The 18130-nt window shown below is 36.8% G+C and overlaps 2 protein-coding genes across 4 annotated transcripts; both read left to right on the plus strand.

The window, feature by feature from the left end:
* The first annotated feature begins 2934 nt into the window (after positions 1-2934).
* Positions 2935-3486, plus strand: LOC140785990 (linoleate 9S-lipoxygenase 1-like). Its single transcript, XM_073134150.1, has one exon. It carries the CDS (start codon positions 2935-2937, stop codon positions 3484-3486), a length of 552 nt encoding a protein of 183 aa, XP_072990251.1.
* A 3991-nt stretch (positions 3487-7477) lies between these two features.
* Positions 7478-17055, plus strand: LOC140785574 (ent-copalyl diphosphate synthase 1, chloroplastic-like). Of its 3 annotated transcripts, XM_073133474.1 has the most exons (17): positions 7478-7763; positions 8058-8632; positions 8760-8849; positions 9093-9166; positions 9252-9549; positions 9621-9804; positions 9890-10104; positions 10734-10854; positions 10961-11073; positions 13594-13820; positions 13893-14008; positions 14321-14419; positions 15001-15264; positions 15345-15474; positions 15559-15792; positions 16468-16665; positions 16826-17055. In XM_073133474.1, exons 2-17 carry the CDS (start codon positions 8563-8565, stop codon positions 16835-16837), a joined length of 2445 nt encoding a protein of 814 aa, XP_072989575.1. In that variant the 5' UTR covers positions 7478-7763; positions 8058-8562; the 3' UTR covers positions 16838-17055. The 3 variants fall into 3 exon arrangements, with proteins under 3 accessions (XP_072989575.1, XP_072989574.1, XP_072989576.1); XM_073133473.1 differs by having other exon boundaries at positions 16468-17055; XM_073133475.1 differs by lacking the exons at positions 7478-7763; positions 8058-8632; positions 8760-8849; positions 9093-9166 and having other exon boundaries at positions 9406-9549; positions 9598-9804; positions 16468-17055.
* The last annotated feature ends 1075 nt before the right edge of the window (positions 17056-18130 follow it).

The raw sequence follows: 18130 nt of genomic DNA on the forward strand, positions 1-18130 counted from the left end.
GAATAACAAGGTTGTAGTTTAGAATAAGGAAAAATTCTTTCGGAAATCTATAAAGGAGCTGGCCAAAGTAACGTATTAGGAGAGAGAGTCATGGTGAAGAGGTGTCCTTGATTTGCATGGATGAGTTTGAGACTTGGTTGGATTCACAATTACTAGAGATTCCAACATGACTTCCAAGATATATGCCTCTTCTTGTGGTTCCACTTCATGAAGATGAAGAGGACATATCAATTGAGATGTAGTCTTATTTTATAACCGATACGATCTCCCCTTGGGCTAAGGTTCGATCTCTTCTAATTCTCTGATATGGACCGGATCTGACACAGAACTTTGAAATAAGATCTCGAAAGATACCGTTGTTGGATTTACATAAAATTTGGATATATTGTAGCCTTAGAAAAGAGCTTTCTAACAAATTAAATTTCAGGCAAATCGGATGTGGGAATCTCGATATATCGTCCGATTAGTAGACGAACGTCATGGTGGTCTGTTTATGATCCATGGATGGAGGCACGAGATCCTAGGATGATGGTGGTTGGAGGTGGACCAGAGTTTGTGGGGTAGCACCGGTGAAAAGTGGTGATGGAAAGGTTATGGTTGACGGAAGGGTTAGGGCAAGTATTGGATAGATTAGAAGAAGGGGAAAGAGAGGGCCGCCCCTAAGGGTCTAGGGTGATTGGCCAGTCGAGGGAGGTTAGAAGCGGCGTCGCCGGGGATTGAGAGAACGAGAGCGAAGAAGACGAAGGAGGCAAGGCAAAACTCAATTCTTCAATAATCAATCCTGACCTCTAGTTGCCATCTACATCCTTTTAGAGGCTAACCAACAGCTCAAGATTAATCCTAAACAATACAGCTTCGTCGACCGCGTTCGAACGCGCTTGACCGCATTCAAACGCACCGAGTTCGCTCTTCTCTAGAATTGCGAACGCGATGCAAGCATTCGAACGCGCGATCGAACGCGCCTGTTTCTCACTTCTCTGGATTTGCGAACGCGATGTAGGCGTTCACAGTGCTTTCGAACGCACAATGCACACTCTTCACCCACGTTCTCGACCGCATTTACAACCGCATTCGAACTCACTCCACCTGCGTTCGAATGCGAATTACAGAAAACTTATTTTCATAGAAATTAAACACTAAAACAAGAAACAAAGACACTCATAAAGTGAATCCATGCTCGAGACGACATCGGTAAAGTCTGAATCGTATCAATAACATAGAAAAAAATAAAAATAGAGAAAATGCACAATTAAAGAATCGACAATTAATACTTGTAGTTTAATTATTCTAATGCCACAAAGCTATAACATATTTTTGGAGAAAAAAAGACAAGTAAAAGATTTTATTTAATTAACCATCATGGTTACAAAAGGCCTCAATGAGATTTGAGGTGAGCAACTGCAAAAGAGGGGGAGGGCAAGCACCTATCCAAGTATAGCTAAAACCATAAGATTGCCCCAAGGTCGCAAGCCAATCAGAGGCTTGATTAGCTTCACGACATAAGAAAAATTATAATCTTGGTATTTTTGTAACTAAACATGTATATAAATAATTATAGAGTCCAAGGCTCTTTGTGGGTTGATGGTGCCAGGTGCTAGTAAGAGTTTGAGAGTTAGACTCGATCTACATACACACTATATCCAAATCTTTCATAGCCTTTAGTGCTTCACACACACCAGCTTCATGCATTTAGTTTTGCCCACCCTAGGGGAGAGGGTTCCTATCGGATTGAAGAATCTAGTGGTCTAGGCTTTATAGCCGCCTCATACTGCTTTTGCTTATAATATTCCAAAAGGAGACTAAAGAGTAGTTCCAAACTTAATTGTTGCCTAATGAATGTCATTGAAAATAATACTATCCATGCATTTTAAGATTTGCTAGTGAACAACCCTAAGAACCACTCCGAGCAAACTTTTCTCAGGTATAGAGATGCCACCATCCTCTAAGACCCAAAGCTCATTATCCCATAGGTGTAAATAAAAGGAGTTAGCCTCAAGGTATTCATCAACAAAAGTTTGCATAGAAGCAGCAAAAACACAGTTATAGAATAAGTGGGCAATGGTCTCCGATTCAAGGCCACATTTTGGGCAAATGGTCTCAGAGACGAGATATAAATAATGAATGAGGTCTGTCATAGGTAACCTAATCCAAAAGACTTTTCCAACAAAACTTTTAGGCCTTGTTTGGTTTAAGATTAAGCCCTGAACTCGATTAGTTAGTCTCATTTCTTAGTCTTAATTTTTTTAATAATAAACTTAATTAGATATGAAAAGGAGAGAAAAAAATTTAGTTATCGAACCAATTTAGAAGTCCATGAATCAATTTATGAGGAATTTCTAAACTCAAAGTAAATAAAACCTTAATCTTTAGAGGAACATTCATGATATAAACTCTTTTTCACCTATCCCACATGGCGGATTAGGACTACCATCGTATCTCAGGTAGGTATCACAAATCTATAACTCAATAACCTTACCGCTCCACTTGGTTGGCAATTAAGTATATAGTAGATGATCAGATAGGCAGAGACACAAACTATTCTAGAGTGTATGGCCATAATTCATCCTTTAAAAGGTTCTATGGAAACTTCTCAACCTGATGCACTAGGCCGCCTCCGGCAAGCATATCTTTCATGTTTTTGGGTCCCCCCCTAGTTGCAAAATCTTTAAAACTTTTGGCCCAAGTCCAACGAGGAGCCTCAAATTGGTCTTCTAGACTTCTACCCTTCTATTAATTATAGTTTCTATTATAAAAGAACGAAATCTTTAGCCTACATTGTCCTCCTAATATTAGTTTTTTAAATTTATTTTAATTATATAGATTAAAGTTACAATATAGTTACTATATATATATATATATATGCTTATAAGGGATCTAGATTTATCTTGAATCGGCAATAGGAAATATTAGACTAATACGAGCTAATTAATGAACATGGTCCGGTTAAGTAAGCAAACCAGTGTATGTACCGACGGCGACGCCGCCGTCGAGGCCGACGTGAGCTCCAGGCGTGGTTGGAAGGAAGTTCGCGAGGTCGGGCACGGCGACATGAAGGACGAGCCATGGTGGACCAAGATGCAGACCGTCTCGGAGCTCACCCACGGCATGCAACACCATCATCTGGGTCGCCTCCGCCCTCCACGCCGACATCAACTTCGGCCCGGCTACCTCCCCAACCACCCCACCATAATCCGACGCTTCATGCCGGAGCCCGGCACGGCCGACTACGCTGAGCTGGAGAAGAGTCCGGACAAGGTGTTCCCATCCCGCATCACCAGCCAACTGCAGACCATCGTCGGCGTGTCGCTGATCGAGATCTCATCCCCCTCTGACGAGGTCTACCTCGGGCGGAGGGATAGCCCGGAGTGGACTGCGGACCAGAAGGCGTTGGAAAAGTTCAAGACAAACGTTGAGAGGCATAAGGATGGGAGTCTCAAGAATAGGAACGGGCCGGTTAAGATGCCTTACACTTTGCTAGTGGAGTAACTGGAGTTGGGCTCCCTGGCAAAGGGATACCTATTGATTAGATTGGATTGGATGAGAAGAGGTTGATATATAAATAAAATGGCCTCCGATTGCATTAATATATATCTCATCTCTTCTCTTGTCTTCTTTGGCATCATATGTATGTCAATGTAGTGGTAAGCAAGAAATCAAAATTCAAGGGATATTTAGACCCAAGTCTGATGTAAGTTTGATTTAGGTCTGATCGGGCATATGTCAACCCATGACATTACTGATAGGAGGGCCCAATCTTGAGAAAAGAAGCCTGGTTAGTAGATTACCATAGATATGTAATATAATGCAATGCTTGTGGATAGAAATTTTATAAAATTGCCCCTAAACTTGATTCTCTATTTAAACAGGAACTTTCACCGCCAAAGTCAAACGGATCTTTTAAAAACACTGTTATTCCTGAAACGGCCCACCGGCCATCACGTTTGGATACAAACAGACTTCGTGCACTTCACCAATACGTTAGAACAAAACCACGGTCTACTAAACCTAAGGTTTTGTATACTTCTCCAGAATGACCTTTTCCCAATGTTGATCTTGTTTTTGGACCTTTTTGTATTCGCATCATTTAATTAATTATTTCTTCTTAGAAAAAAAGTAGACTCAGTAAATAGTTACTCTGCTTTCCGATGAACGCTAGTTACGATGAAATATATTTGCAGCATATGTATTTTTGCACAATTACTTTGATATTTTCCATACTAAGAATTTTCTGAAACGAGTAGGATTAAGAATTTTTCTAGGTTACTGTAATGGTGGAGCATTCAGGGGAACCAAAGGCGTGTGCCTTCCCCAAGTGGAGGTGGCATGCATTATTTAAGTCCAGAACTCAGGGTAGGGTATCAATCTATCCATCACTTGGCATCTTTCTTCACTAGGAGTGCCAAACTGGGTGAAACCCCCCATCCCACTATTCCCATACCCAACTTGGGGTCCACCATCTTTGCATGTCTAAATTAGCACTCACTACTTGCCACGACTCCGATGGAGATGGCGGCCCTTAATTCCCTTCTTCTTGCACTCGGTGGATCGTCGGAAAACCAACTCCTCGACGGCTCGTGGGGCGACGCCATCTTCTCCGGCCATGATCGGAGGATCAACACTCTCGGGTGTGTGATCGCTCTCAAGTCGTAGGGTTTGCATCCTGGAATATGCGACAAAGGTATGTTCACTTAACTACTCTGCTCTCTTATTTAGGTTCAATGGTTATCTCTTTTTATTTCATCTGTAAGAATATATGGAGGTTGGCTGAGGAGGAGGAGGAAGAGTTCATGCCTATTGGTTTTGAAATTGCATTCCCTTTACCGATAGAGATGGATTATCTCAAATACTACTTATTACTTTCATGTATGTCATGCATTTGGGATAGGATTGTTATTAATTTTAGAATTTAAATTAATTTGAAATTAATAATTAAAGGATTTTAAAATTCAAACGTTATAAGAATTTCAAAAGTTTTGCGACGATTATAACAACAGCAATTTTAGATAGTTAATGGGCTGATTTATTTTTGGGGGGTTATAAAATATTTTGGAGAATTTAAAACCCTCAAATACCTATGAATCAAATACAAAGCTTTGGCTACTCCTCTCTCTTAATTTTTTCTCTTAAAAATATTTTGATCAAATCAGAGGAGCACAGCTTTCAAAGAGAAATGTCGAAGGACTATACAAATCGACGACGTAGGAACATTATTCTAAGTTATACCTTGAGAAAAGATAGGCAAGAAATTCTTTGACAGAGGGCGCAATTTTTTTTAGAGCAGTTACGTTTTAGCGTGCCTCACAAGTCAGGTTCTTTTAAATATTTGTTCTTTATGATATTTTAATTTTTTTCAGTTTTTATTAAAAAAACTTACTTCAAATTTAATTATAAAATGAATTAAATTAAATTTATAACAATCTAAAGAAAGTGGTACTAGTTTTTGTGTTAATTATCTACTGTGGGGTTTTGTCCATACTTCTAGTCTCATTAGAAATTTATTTTTTCTATTTAAAAAAATTAGTTTTTCCATCTTAAAATCATCTTTAATTCGAATTCTATTAATAATAGTTGTAACCGCTGCTTTTATTACTAATATAATATTGTAACAGCTATTTAGTAAGATTTTTTTTAAACATTAGCTTTTATTGCTGTTTACTTTACCACATAAATATATACATAAATTGACACCATAATCAATTATTGACATAATTGCTAAGTTATATAGAGTCAGAATATTTAGATTTATTCATTAAACTATACAATATGAAGTTATTGCAAAATGTTTATTATTTATTTTATATGCTTATTTATACATGTTAAATGTATGATCACATAAACAAAATTTAAGTTCTTTGACTCTAAAATTATTAAACATAATGGACTTAAACCAAACAAGTTTGATGGAAATAGATTTAAGAGGTGACAAAGACAAATGAAATTTTAGCTCACCTCTTTGGGACTTTGGTCCGTCGTAGAAAAGCCAACCCCATCATCTACTTCTTCCCAAACTAAAGAACAAACTCAAAGAGAAAAAGAGATCGGACATCGAAGAATTAGACTACCAATATAAGGGTAGAATTCTTAGTGCCTTAAATGACTCTTTATATAATGTCTACAATGAATTTGAGAATGCTAAAGAGTTGTAGGAAACCCTTTAAATTGAATATGGCCCAGATGACATGGGAGTTAATAAATTTAATACCTCTACATTTCTTAGGTTCATCATAGTAGATGATAAACCTATGAATGAACTACTTCATGAGTATCAACAAATTTTAATGAAAATGCAAAATTAAAAAAAAAAATTTAGAAGATTATAAGGTTTCTTATCTTGACTTTTGCTATCATGATTATTAATTTCACTATTTATTACTGATATTTGAGGCTGGTAATTGACTCCCAAGTTATTTCAAAGTACTGTCTTTAGGAACTTGACAGTGAAAGCAATGTATCCTGAGATATATAACTTTCACAAGTCTATCTCCATCCATCATATATGAAGAAATTACTATCTCAAAACAAGCTTCCATAAGTTTTTTTCCTCTCCACCTCAATATTTCCCCAATATTCTGATCCATAAAATTCTTTCAGTGTATTCTGTGATCAAGTCATTATCAGTAAGGCTATTTTAGTTTAATTGCAAAAAATAAGTGATGGGTGAAGCTTGGACCAATAATATCAACAATTTTTTTTATTGAACAATGACATAGTTAAATGTACCAAGTACAATATAAGGTACATTAAATAATAATGCCACCTTATTTTTGTACGATTATTGTTGAAGATAGCTAACTAAGTTTTTCGTGATGTTTCCTCTATCAGTTGCTAATTGACCCACTAAATTGGGATTAAACGGGGGGAATAATAAATTAATTAGTGATGGCAAACCTTGTATTAGTTAATGATAAACAGTCATTTATAGTACGTACCAAGCTAATTCAAACGTCTTCTCTTTTTAATTTTAATTTTTTTTTTGAGAAAGAATTAGGAATTAGACACGTAAAGGCAATTTAATTACCACTTCTTCCTTCTTATATATATTTCAAGAGCTCAATCTTAAAATAAGTAAAATATAAAGATTTTTTATTTTCTACAAAATAGTCTAAAAATATAATATTTAATTTAATAATCATTCTCTATTTTTATTTAATTATTTATATTGTCAAACAACCAAACGAATAAATTATTTAATTATTTAATTATTTATTAAATTATTTATTAAATTTAATAAGTAAAACCTCTCTTATCAAACAACCAAACGAATACATCAACGGCTTTTTTTATTGGGTACATTTACAAAAGACGAGACCTTTCGTTCGAAGATATGACCGTTACTCTCTCGCATGTACATGCCACGTCATGTCTGGGCCATAGCCTCCTCGTAATTCGCGTCCGGTGGGACTTGGGCTCCCTTCCCCCATCGCACTTCCCGAAACCCACTCTCCCGTCTCCAAAATAAAAAACACAGGGGTAGATAGTCCTCTCCCTTGGTTGCTCCCAAGTGCTGCAACCAGCTCTCCCCTTCCCATTTAAAGCCCAAATCCCACTCCCCCATTTGGTTTCCCTCTTCGAAGAGCGAGCTTTCCCACTTCAAAATGAAGTCATTACTACGAGTTTTCTTCTTCTTTTCCTATTTCTTTTGTGCAATTTGTTCTATGCGTTTGATTAGGAGAAAGGGATCTTCTTCTTCTTCTTCTTCTTCTTCTTCTTCTTGCAAAGGGAGATCGATGGCTGTGCTTCTTCTCTTCCTACTGGCGATCTTGGTAGTTAATGCTAAACATCTCATCTTTATTTTGTGTGTGTTCTATTTGGAGTATGAACTTATTCTGGTATCGTTTGTTCATATAATTAGCTATTATTTCTTCTTTACTTTTTAGTAATTTTCTTTTTCTTTTGATGTTCATTTGACACTGGTCCTTTTATTCCAAAGTGGGAAGCGATGATATACTTTACTTATTTCTTTTATTTAGTATTTAGTATATATATATATATATATTGAAATTTTCTTATCATCTCTCTCCGACAACTAATTTGACACCACTAACCATTCAATGCAGTCCAAGCGACTGAGATGCTCTGGAACCCGTTGCAGAACTGTTGCAATATCTCGGCACCTGGAGAGAGAGAGAGAGAGAGGAATGAGCTCAAAATGCCAAAATCCACCATCAACAGCACCTCATCATGCCCCTTTTAGTGAATCAAAGATGGCAGGCACACCACCTCATCGTCCCCCACCCCCACAAACACACCGTCTTCAAAATCCAAAAAAATATATAGCCGTCACTCTCACACCTCTTCCCTTCCGGATATAGAAAGGCCGTCCCCATGAGCTCGAATCCGATAAAACCAAGAAAAGAACAAAAGGAAAGAGAGAAATAGAAAGTGAAAAAAAAATAAGGAAAGCATCGATCAACTTTCTAGAAAGACAAGCAGGTACGAATTAAGGGGGGTGAGGGTGCGAATCTTGTACAGAAACCCATCCTTGGAATCTCTTCAAGCGGTTACCTCTATAAGAGCAATTCCACTGCTACGCGTTACAAGCCCACAGCACGTAGTAACAAAATGGGCTCTTTGCTTCTTCACCCCCAGGTGTTCCTTCTCACCTCGCAGCTTTCTCCTTGTCGCTTCTCAGGCAATTCTCTCTCTCTCTCTCTCCCCAGTTCCTGTTCCTAATGTCTGAATAACGTTCTTATTCTTCTTCCTTCTGAAATGACTAGGATTAAGAATCCATCACGATGTGTTGTTTGTAATTTTTCTAGGTTATTGTAATGGTGGAGCATTCAGGAGGACCAAAGGCGTGTGCGTTCCCAAGTGGAGGTGGCATGCATTATCCAACTCCAGAACCCAGGGTATCAATCTATCCATTGCTGGCATTTATGCTCTTTGCCTTTCTTTACTTGGCATCATTGACTCGAGTCGAGTCCAGTCGAGTCAACTCGGACCGATCTCCTACGAGTACCAAACTGGGTGACCCCCCCCCCTGTTCCCAAGCCCAAGTTGGGGTCCACCATACTTTACATGTTTGAATTAGCATTCATTACTTGGCATTACGTGCTCAATCATATAGTTTAATGCATCGTATACATGCGCAGAATATAGCGGCGCCGGATTAGTTGGTAAGAAAGACTCACCAGTCCAAAGGTCGGAAGAAACTAGTCTACTCGAGGTAATCTTTTCTTCTTTGTTTGGCCCAAATTTCTTTGAAACAAATCGATTCCTGTTGAAACTAACGGAAGCATACTGGATTGAAGGTCCGGGGATTGGGGTTGTGGCATAGGATAGATGAAGTCAAAGCAATGTTGGGTTCGATAGGAGATGGGGAAATAAGCAGTTCGGCGTACGACACTGCATGGGTCGCATTAGTACGCGACTCCAATGGAGATGGCGGCCCTCAATTCCCTTCTTGCATTCGATGGATCGTCGGAAACCAACTCCTCGACGGCTCGTGGGGCGACGCCATCTTCTCCGCCCATGATCGGATGATCAACACTCTCGGGTGTGTGATCGCTCTCAAGTCATGGGGTTTGCATCCTGAAATATGCGACAAAGGTACGTTCACTAGTTATGGACAAATAACTACTCTTGCTCTCTTATTAGGTTCAGTGGTTATTTCTTATCAGGAATTAAGTTCATCTGCAAGAATATATGGAGGTTGGCTGAGGAGGAGGAAGAGTTCATGCCTATCGGTTTTGAAATTGCCTTCCCTTCACTGATAGAGATGGCTAAAGACCTTGGGTTAGAGTTGCCTTATAATGACCCTGCCTTGGATGACATATATGTCAAGAGAGACCTAAAGCTAAAGAGGTATCAACCTTATGGCCACAATTTCCCATGGGGATTATCTCAAATACTACTTACTATTTTTGTGTATGTCATGCATTTGGGATAGGATTACAAAAGAAGTGATGCATGAAGTACCAACATCACTGCTCCATAGCTTGGAGGGGATGCCTGATTTGGATTGGGGCAGGCTTCTTAAGCTCCAATGCCCTGATGGCTCTTTCCTCTTCTCACCTTCTGCCACGGCCTATTCTTTCATGCAAACTGGTGATCACAAGTGCCTTAAGTACCTTCAGAATATTGTAGAAAAATTCGATGGAGGAGGTAAAAACCATTAAATCCATTGATGATGACACTAGTGTTAAATGTATTATTTTTCTAAATACACACCTGACTTATGCCGCCAGTTACCTAATAGCTTAAACTTTTAACTTTTTAAGTCAATTAATTATCTAGTATAATATTTAATTCTTATTTTATATTTTATAAGATGCAAATCCTATTACCCATGTGCGCGGTGTATATGGATTTGTTACTTAATAGTTTAGAGCAATCATTCGACACATATTAATAAATTTCTCAAACAAAATTCTATTGCTAGATCTATTAAGGATAAAATTAATATTTTACATATATTTCTTAACTAATCAATTAATTTAGTTTCAGAACTTTTTAATGACTGTTTTATTGATATTCCATAAAAATCACATAAGGGAAAAGAAATTATACATATATATGTGATTTTTATGTTCTAAAACTAAATAATCAACTTGACTTATGGACCACATAAGAGAGAAAAGGTGTAAAGAGACTAATTTATTCTTGAAGAGTAAAGGGGTGACCAATATACCTTAGATCAATACAAGAGAGTTGAATATCTGTTAACAACTTAAGCATTTGAGTAAACTGATTATTATCTAATTAATGAATATAATATATAATTTGCAATGCAGTGCCTAATGTCTACCCCGTTGACTTATTCGAGCACTTGTGGGTGGTTGATCGAATGGAGCGTCTTGGTATCTCTCGCTACTTTGAGAGTGAGATCAAAGGTTGCCTTAATTATGTGTACAGGTATTGAAGTCTAAACACTTTTAGCTAAATCAATATAAGAGGGGAGATCATATCTAATTAAGTTGATTAGTGTCAATTAATTAGTAGTTAATATTCTAAATTATAGATACTGGACAGAAGAAGGGATATGCTGGGCCAGGAATTCAAGAGTTCACGACGTGGATGACACTGCCATGGGATTTCGTCTCCTCCGTTTACATGGATACGATGTCTCTCCTGGTGAGCATTTTATTCTTTTCTTTTTTTTGCTTAAAGTTATCCCCATTATACATATATATACCTAACCATCCCTCACATCTTTAAATCAGACTATATTTTCATGGGTAATTAAGTCTTTTAATGTCACAATTAATAGTTGACTAACAATTGCAATTTGACCGTAGCTTTTATTTTTAGTTATTAAGAACTTGTATTTCTTTAAGATCAAGTGAGATAGCTATTGCTTAACAAGCAATAGCAATTAACTATTTAGCTTTTACATAAATTCAAAGCACTATACAAGCCCTATAATGCAAATGTAGCTAACAAGAATACTAACGCGGCAGGTAGCAAGAGGGGATGACTAGAGATTAAAATACTCTAAAAATAATAGCTCAAAAATCCTTTTGTAACTATAAAGAGAGATTTTTTTTTAGAAATATTGAATCAATAATACCACAAGGGTCCGATACCTATATTCTAGATAAACTCAGAATAAACCAAAACTAACAAACTTGTAAGGTTAGAAATATTGAATCAATAATAACACAAGGGTCTGATACCTAAAATTTGATTTGTTAGGATATCAGACACTTAGATACTATTGAGGGTCATGATACTCATGAATATAACAATATTAAACGTCATTGAAATTCTCATGTCATCCGGTAGATCAATTACATGTGTCCCCACTAAAAACCTTTCCTTGTGAAGAAAAATCATCGGCATGTCCACTTCTCGGAACTCCCTATGTCTCCTGTGCTTATGTACCATTGCCTTATCTACCATTTCCTAGAGCTCTTGGTAGACGTGCTAGATCAAACATGCTTTGGTGCCTTTTAATTAATAGACAATGGAGAAAGGCAACTTGTCGGGTTTTGCTATTAACAACATTGTTGTGAGCAAACTCTATCTTAACCAAGGCATGATCCTAATGCTTTGTGTTTTCTCTATCGATACAATGAATAAAATGACTAAATGTTCCATCACCACTTTCATCTCACCATTCGTTTGTGAATGTGTTGTGCTGTTGAAATTTAATGAAGTGTCAAGCATATGCCATAAGGTAAGCCAAAAATGACGTAAAAAGTTTGAATCATAATCAATTGTGGTATTTCATGTAAAAGAACATTATCTTGGAACAGTCATGCAATGTGAAATTCATCGGATGTCTTCCAACATGATATAAAATGTGTCATCGTGGAGAATTTGTCAACAACTACAAAGACCAAATCTACCCTTCTTTGTGTACGAGGAGACCCAACACAACAAAGTCCATGAACAAATCTTCCCAAATAACTTTAGGAACAAATAAAGGCATGTAAAGACCAATACTTTTTTATTGACCTTTCTTCCTTTGACAAAATTATACATATCCCCTTACTCTAATACACCTTTTGAGATTATATAACAATAGTTTTGGATTTGTTGATTTTATGAGATTCAATGTTTGTTTTAGTATTTTAGAGTCTTGATTTAATCATATTTTGTTGGAAATCAATATTTTAATTTGTCTCCTAGCTGTTTTGGAGGCTTAATTTAATTCTATAATTAAGAACAAGATAGTCATGCTAACCTATATCTATCAATAAATTGGTACAATTGATTTGATATTGTTTAGTAAATAGAGAGCTATATTTATAAATAATAAAAAAGAGAATTGATATAATTTTCAATCATTTCTATTTATATTAATGTGAAATAGTTCAACTTTTCTATTCCAAACTAATAGAGTAACTATAAATTACCATAATACATCTATGATATTTATAATCTTCTTGTTTAAGTAAATATGAAACTTCTATCCAAATTTTTAAGATGACTAAAAATTTCTCTTTCGTGATGACATATTTAAAAGTAGGTACATCGTAATAGTTAAATATGTTGAGTTTAAATGTGATAGCATAGTTTCACATTGAAAGAGAGAAAAAAAAGTAAAAGGATTTATATAGATTCTTGGGTTTTCACCTAATAGCCTAAGCTTTTAGGTTGAGTTAGGTTCTAAAAATTTGTGTTAAACGCTATTTCACTTGGACTATGATTCCCTTGTCTTCTTAGCAATTTGATGGCTATAATAGATATGTGCGTTCTTCTAAAAGAGTCATAGTAACGGTGAGAGATTAATGACTATCACATGTGAGGGTTTAGTCCCATATTGGATGGAAAGGAAAAAATAGTAAGAGCTTATATAGATACTTATAATATCAAAAGTATCCTTCAAGATATTAATTAAGGTTTAATGCTTGTAATATTAGGTTGGAGAAGATAGAATAAGTTGCTTGTAATATCACATGTGAAGGTTTAGTCCCATATTAGATAGAAAGAAAAAAATAGTATGAGCTTATATAAATACTTATAATATTAGAAGTATCCTTCAAGATATTAATTAAGGTTTAATGCTTGTAATATTAGGTTGGAGAAGATAGAATAAATTGAAAAGTGTATCTTGCTTTTAAATTTGAATAATATAATAGTGTGGGCAACTCATGATATTTTAATGTTTATTATGGTGGGAAAATTATTCTAACAATTATCGCATAGATGTATTGAGGCGATTCGAGAAGGATGGTATGTTCTTCTGCTTCATCGGGCAATCCAACCAAGCTGTGACAGGCATGTACAACTTGAATAGAGCCTCTCAAGTGCTATTCCCCGGGGAGGAGATCTTAGAGCGAGCCAAGAGCTTTTCCTATACTTTCCTTCGACAAAAGCAAGCTTGCAAGCAGCTCCGGGATAAGTGGATCATCACCAAAGACTTGCCCGGTGAGGTATGTAAATATATGCTAGTCAACTTATATATATATATATATATAATATTCATCATGGAATACAAAATACAGGTGGAATATGCATTGGATTTCCCTTGGTACGCGAGCCTCCCACGTGTGGAGTCGAGGATTTACATCGAGCACTACGGTGGAGGAGACGACGTCTGGATAGGGAAGACTCTCTACAGGTTAAATGAGCGTAATTCTTTTGGGAAGCAAAACTAAAAGAAATAAATTGTTGGCAATACCCATTTGATTTCTTATATAAATTTATATATCTAGATATCTTGAATTATGAACCAATATCACTTATACTCTATATAGGGGATACAGGGATAGAATTTGGGAGGAGGAGGATAAATCACTTGGTATAAATTTGGGGAGAAATATGAAGGCAATTTTAGCATCCTCCATTTCTTTTGTCAGCCATACTGTTTTCATTTGAGTAGATAACAATATAGGAAGGACCTCACACATGTGTATGAAATATGATATGACAGGATGCCGCTCGTGAATAACGATCTCTACTTAGAGCTCGCCAAGGCTGACTTCAACCAATTGCAATCTCTCCACCAGCTCGAGTGGCTCAGCCTACACAAGTGAGTTCCTCTTTCTTCTTTTATACCTTTTCCCATTCCAATAACCTAGAGAGAATTATACCTAGATCTTATGTATTGTTGCTCGTTTCCATATGCAAAACCTCTTGAATGTTCTTTCATTTAGTCATCTGCTAGATTTTTCTCGTTAAAATAAATAAATTATGAGTGTAATATGATCAATTTTAGATCCTCTAGGTATCACTTTACCCTTATTTTAAAGAGAAAAAAGTGCAAAGTTGAGAATAGAATAATTATTTAACAATGTAAGGATTTGAAAGATTTACTATAATTTATGGAGGTCATTGTGTACTAAAGAAAAGAAGATGATGGGGGCACATATAAAAACAGACAATTGTTTAGAGGTCACAGTAGGGTTGTCAAAATAGACGAGTGGCTCAAGTGACACCACTCAATAAGCTAATTTAATATATATAATATTCTTATTTTATAATCATTCGATTAAGCCAAAGCTGAAGCTTGAAAATAGGCTCGTATGCGGCTTGGGCTCATATCAGATTAAGCTGAGTCGGTCCCTGATAGTTACAAATATTAATAGAATACTACTAATAATGTGATCTCAGGTGGTATGAGGAGAGTGGTCTGATATCATATGGTGTGAGCTGGAGGAGCGTGCTGAGGGCCTGCTTCCTAGCCACGGCCTGCATCTTTGAGCCGGATCGGGCGGCGGAGAGACTAGGGTGGGTGAGGACGGCAGTGCTCGCCGATGCTATCTCCGCATACTTCAGAAGCAAGACTTGCACGACGGAGATGAGGCGTGCCTTCCTTCGCCGTTTCCTTGATGACGCCGATGACGATCATGTCAACTGTAATAACGACCGGATCAGGTGGGCCGTGCATTTTAGTATAAGAGAAAATGTGTTGTGTTTGCTTGATGAGGAGATGATGACATGGAGTTCAATTGTAGGTCGGGAGAGAGGAGATCTAGAGGATTGGTAGAGATCTTACGTCAACTGGTCGACCGCCTAGATTATGAGGCTGCTGACATGGCTGCACGTGGAGGGGCACACATGCAGCGGCGCCACCTACGACGATCCGTAAGATCTCTTTATCTCACACTCAAATCTCACTAATCAAGATTTATGTCTAATTAATATTTATTTCTCTATTTCATCTGCCAGTGGGAGGAGTGGTTGCTGACGTGGAGAAAGGAGGAGGAGAGTGGGGCCCACTTCTGTCTCGGGATTGAGTCCGGGAGGGAGGAGACTGGGTTGCTTTTGATCCGGACCGTGGAGGTCTGCGGCCAGCGGTATGGTTCCGGTGAGCTCAAGACGGAGGATTCCGAGTACTCGCGGCTTGCCAGGCTTGCATCTTCTATTTTTCACCGGCTGCAGCTTAGGATGAAGCTTACTCAGGTAACCACTTTATTATTATGCAATTCCCCATAGTTATCTTAATTATCCATTACTCATTAAGTAGAAGGACGATAGAGAAGATATGGACAAATTAAATTGGCAATCCTCCCGAAGTGGATTTACCACTAAAAGACGTACAAGGTTGTCTAACACGTACAATTTGATGACTGAGTTTTCTGCATGATACACCCATTGGAGCTTTACAAGTAGTGAGTGGATGCACCAAAACAAAAGGCTTTCTTTCAACTTAATATGATGCTTTTGTGGAGGAGGAGTAGATGCCAGAAAAGATTTAAAACTTTATGTGATGCTTCCAATGTGGATCTAGAGGTGTCTGACTCGGCCATCACTTGTGACTACTTAGCAGACCCCTAGTGGTCCTAATGGCTGACAAGGAGAGTCTATGTCAAGCCATGATCGATTCTTTCTAAGTTAATATAAATAAAGGGATATCCTTTTGCAATTTTCTCAGGATTTTTATTTTTTATTTTTTTCACTAGATTGTGGGATCTCATAAATCATAATAGAGTTGTACTCCATTGCCCAGGAAACAATAGAGAACCAAACAATCACCAAGAAGTTGTACTCCTTTTGCAATTTTCTCAGGATTTTTTATTTTTTTCACTAGATTGTGGGATCTCATAAATCATAATAGAGTATTACTCCATTGCCCAGGGAACAATAGAGAACCAAACAATCACCAAGAAGTTGGACAAGGAAGTGGAGTCAGAGATGCAAGCTCTAGTCCACACCATCCTCAAGCATTCCACCAGCCTCAGCAGCAAGACCAAGCAAACATTTCTCAATGTTGTGAAGAGCTTTTACTACCTTGCTCATTGCCCAACTGCTACTCTCAACAACCATATCTCCAAGGTGATCTTCGAAAGAGTTGTTTAACCTAAATTTAATCTTACTGTGTACCAGAATCAGCAGTGAAAGGATGTAACCAACGGCTACTCTCAACAGTCGCAACCATATCTCCAAGGTGATCTTTGAAAGAGTTGTTACTAAATCTAATCTTACTGTGTACCAGAATCGGCAGTGAAAGGATGTAACCAACTGCTACTCTCAACAGTAGCAACCATCTCCAAGGTGATCTTTGAAAGAGTTGTTTAACCTAAATCTAATCTTACTGTGTACCAGAATCAACAGTGAAAGGATGTAAATTTGGCAGATTAGTGATGATCAATGATGTATATTCCCATAGTCGTCGGGTAATTAATTGACCCAAAAATCTTAATCTATTAGATTAGCGATGATCAATGATGTATATTCCATAGTGTAAAGAGCCAAGTCAAAAATAATAATAATAATAATAATCTTAGACAAATCTAATTCCACTATAATTTTCCCATAGTAAATAATTACTCACACCTATCATGGAGTGAAACATTGCATTGTTCAGCGTTTTATTAGGGATATATATTGTGATTTAGGTAGTTAGTATTACTAAATTTAGCAGAGTAGCTAATTATATTTTTATATTTTGATTACATGTTCACCCCCAAATGTATAAACTTGTGTCACATTACACCAGTTGAATTATGTAATTAAACTTTTTTTAATATAAAAGTGATTTTGTGCATAAATAAGGACTTGGTCCTAATCCTTGATGGCTATTGATAGGATTAAAATATGCACACACGTTTTATATATAGAAGTACATATCCACTATAATTATGATTAAAAAAGGGAAAAAGCCTGGCCCTAATTTTTTTTTTATAATGCCCTTGATTTGCATAAACTAGGATTGAAAAATTTGTGCTAATTGTTGTTAAGATCTCAAATTAACAGTATATAAGAACATCGATCATCTCGTGAATGTCCTCCAGCTCACATAGTTGAGAGGACTTATGAGCAAATAAGCTAGCAGTGGATAAAATATGGGCAAATGATAACTTATGTGCATATGAAATTATTAAAGGTATTAGATATATATTATTACTGAGTCTGCACTCTGTCATATGAATATTTATCGTTAGACCCTTACATTATATTTTTAATGCTTAAAGGAAAATTGAGTTAATTTTATCCTAACACCTGCTAACATAATAGAGAATATTTCGTTACCTATAAACAAAGAAAGTATAACTACTTAAAATATATCGTACTGAATATGATTATAACTTTTGCTCTTTCTATAGCACGAGATTATGTAACCCAAGCCTTTGTATCACTTACAAGTCAACTTAAACAAGAGAAGGGGGCATGGGCCTTCCTTAAATTTTAAACAATAGTGCTATCTACTCAGATACCAATTAGAAACTATATCTAATCCAAAAGCATAATATCAATCAGTTTCACTTTTCCTCTATTTAATCAATACAAGACAATTCTC

This window comes from Typha latifolia, chromosome 4 (assembly GCF_019914945.1).
Source record: "Typha latifolia isolate L0001 chromosome 4, TyphaL0001v2, whole genome shotgun sequence".
Classification (NCBI taxonomy): domain Eukaryota; kingdom Viridiplantae; phylum Streptophyta; class Magnoliopsida; order Poales; family Typhaceae; genus Typha; species Typha latifolia.

Coding starts and splice junctions, on each gene's coding strand:
- LOC140785574 (XM_073133473.1), top strand. CDS start 8,563: ATGGGCTCTTTGCTTCTTCACCCCCAGGTGTTCCTTCTCACCTCGCAG. Junction 8,633..8,759: donor TTCTCCTTGTCGCTTCTCAG/GCAATTCTCTCT, acceptor TAATTTTTCTAG/GTTATTGTAATGGTGGAGCA. Junction 11,074..13,593: donor TGGATACGATGTCTCTCCTG/GTGAGCATTTTA, acceptor ATTATCGCATAG/ATGTATTGAGGCGATTCGAG.
- LOC140785990 (XM_073134150.1), top strand. CDS start 2,935: ATGGTCCGGTTAAGTAAGCAAACCAGTGTATGTACCGACGGCGACGCC.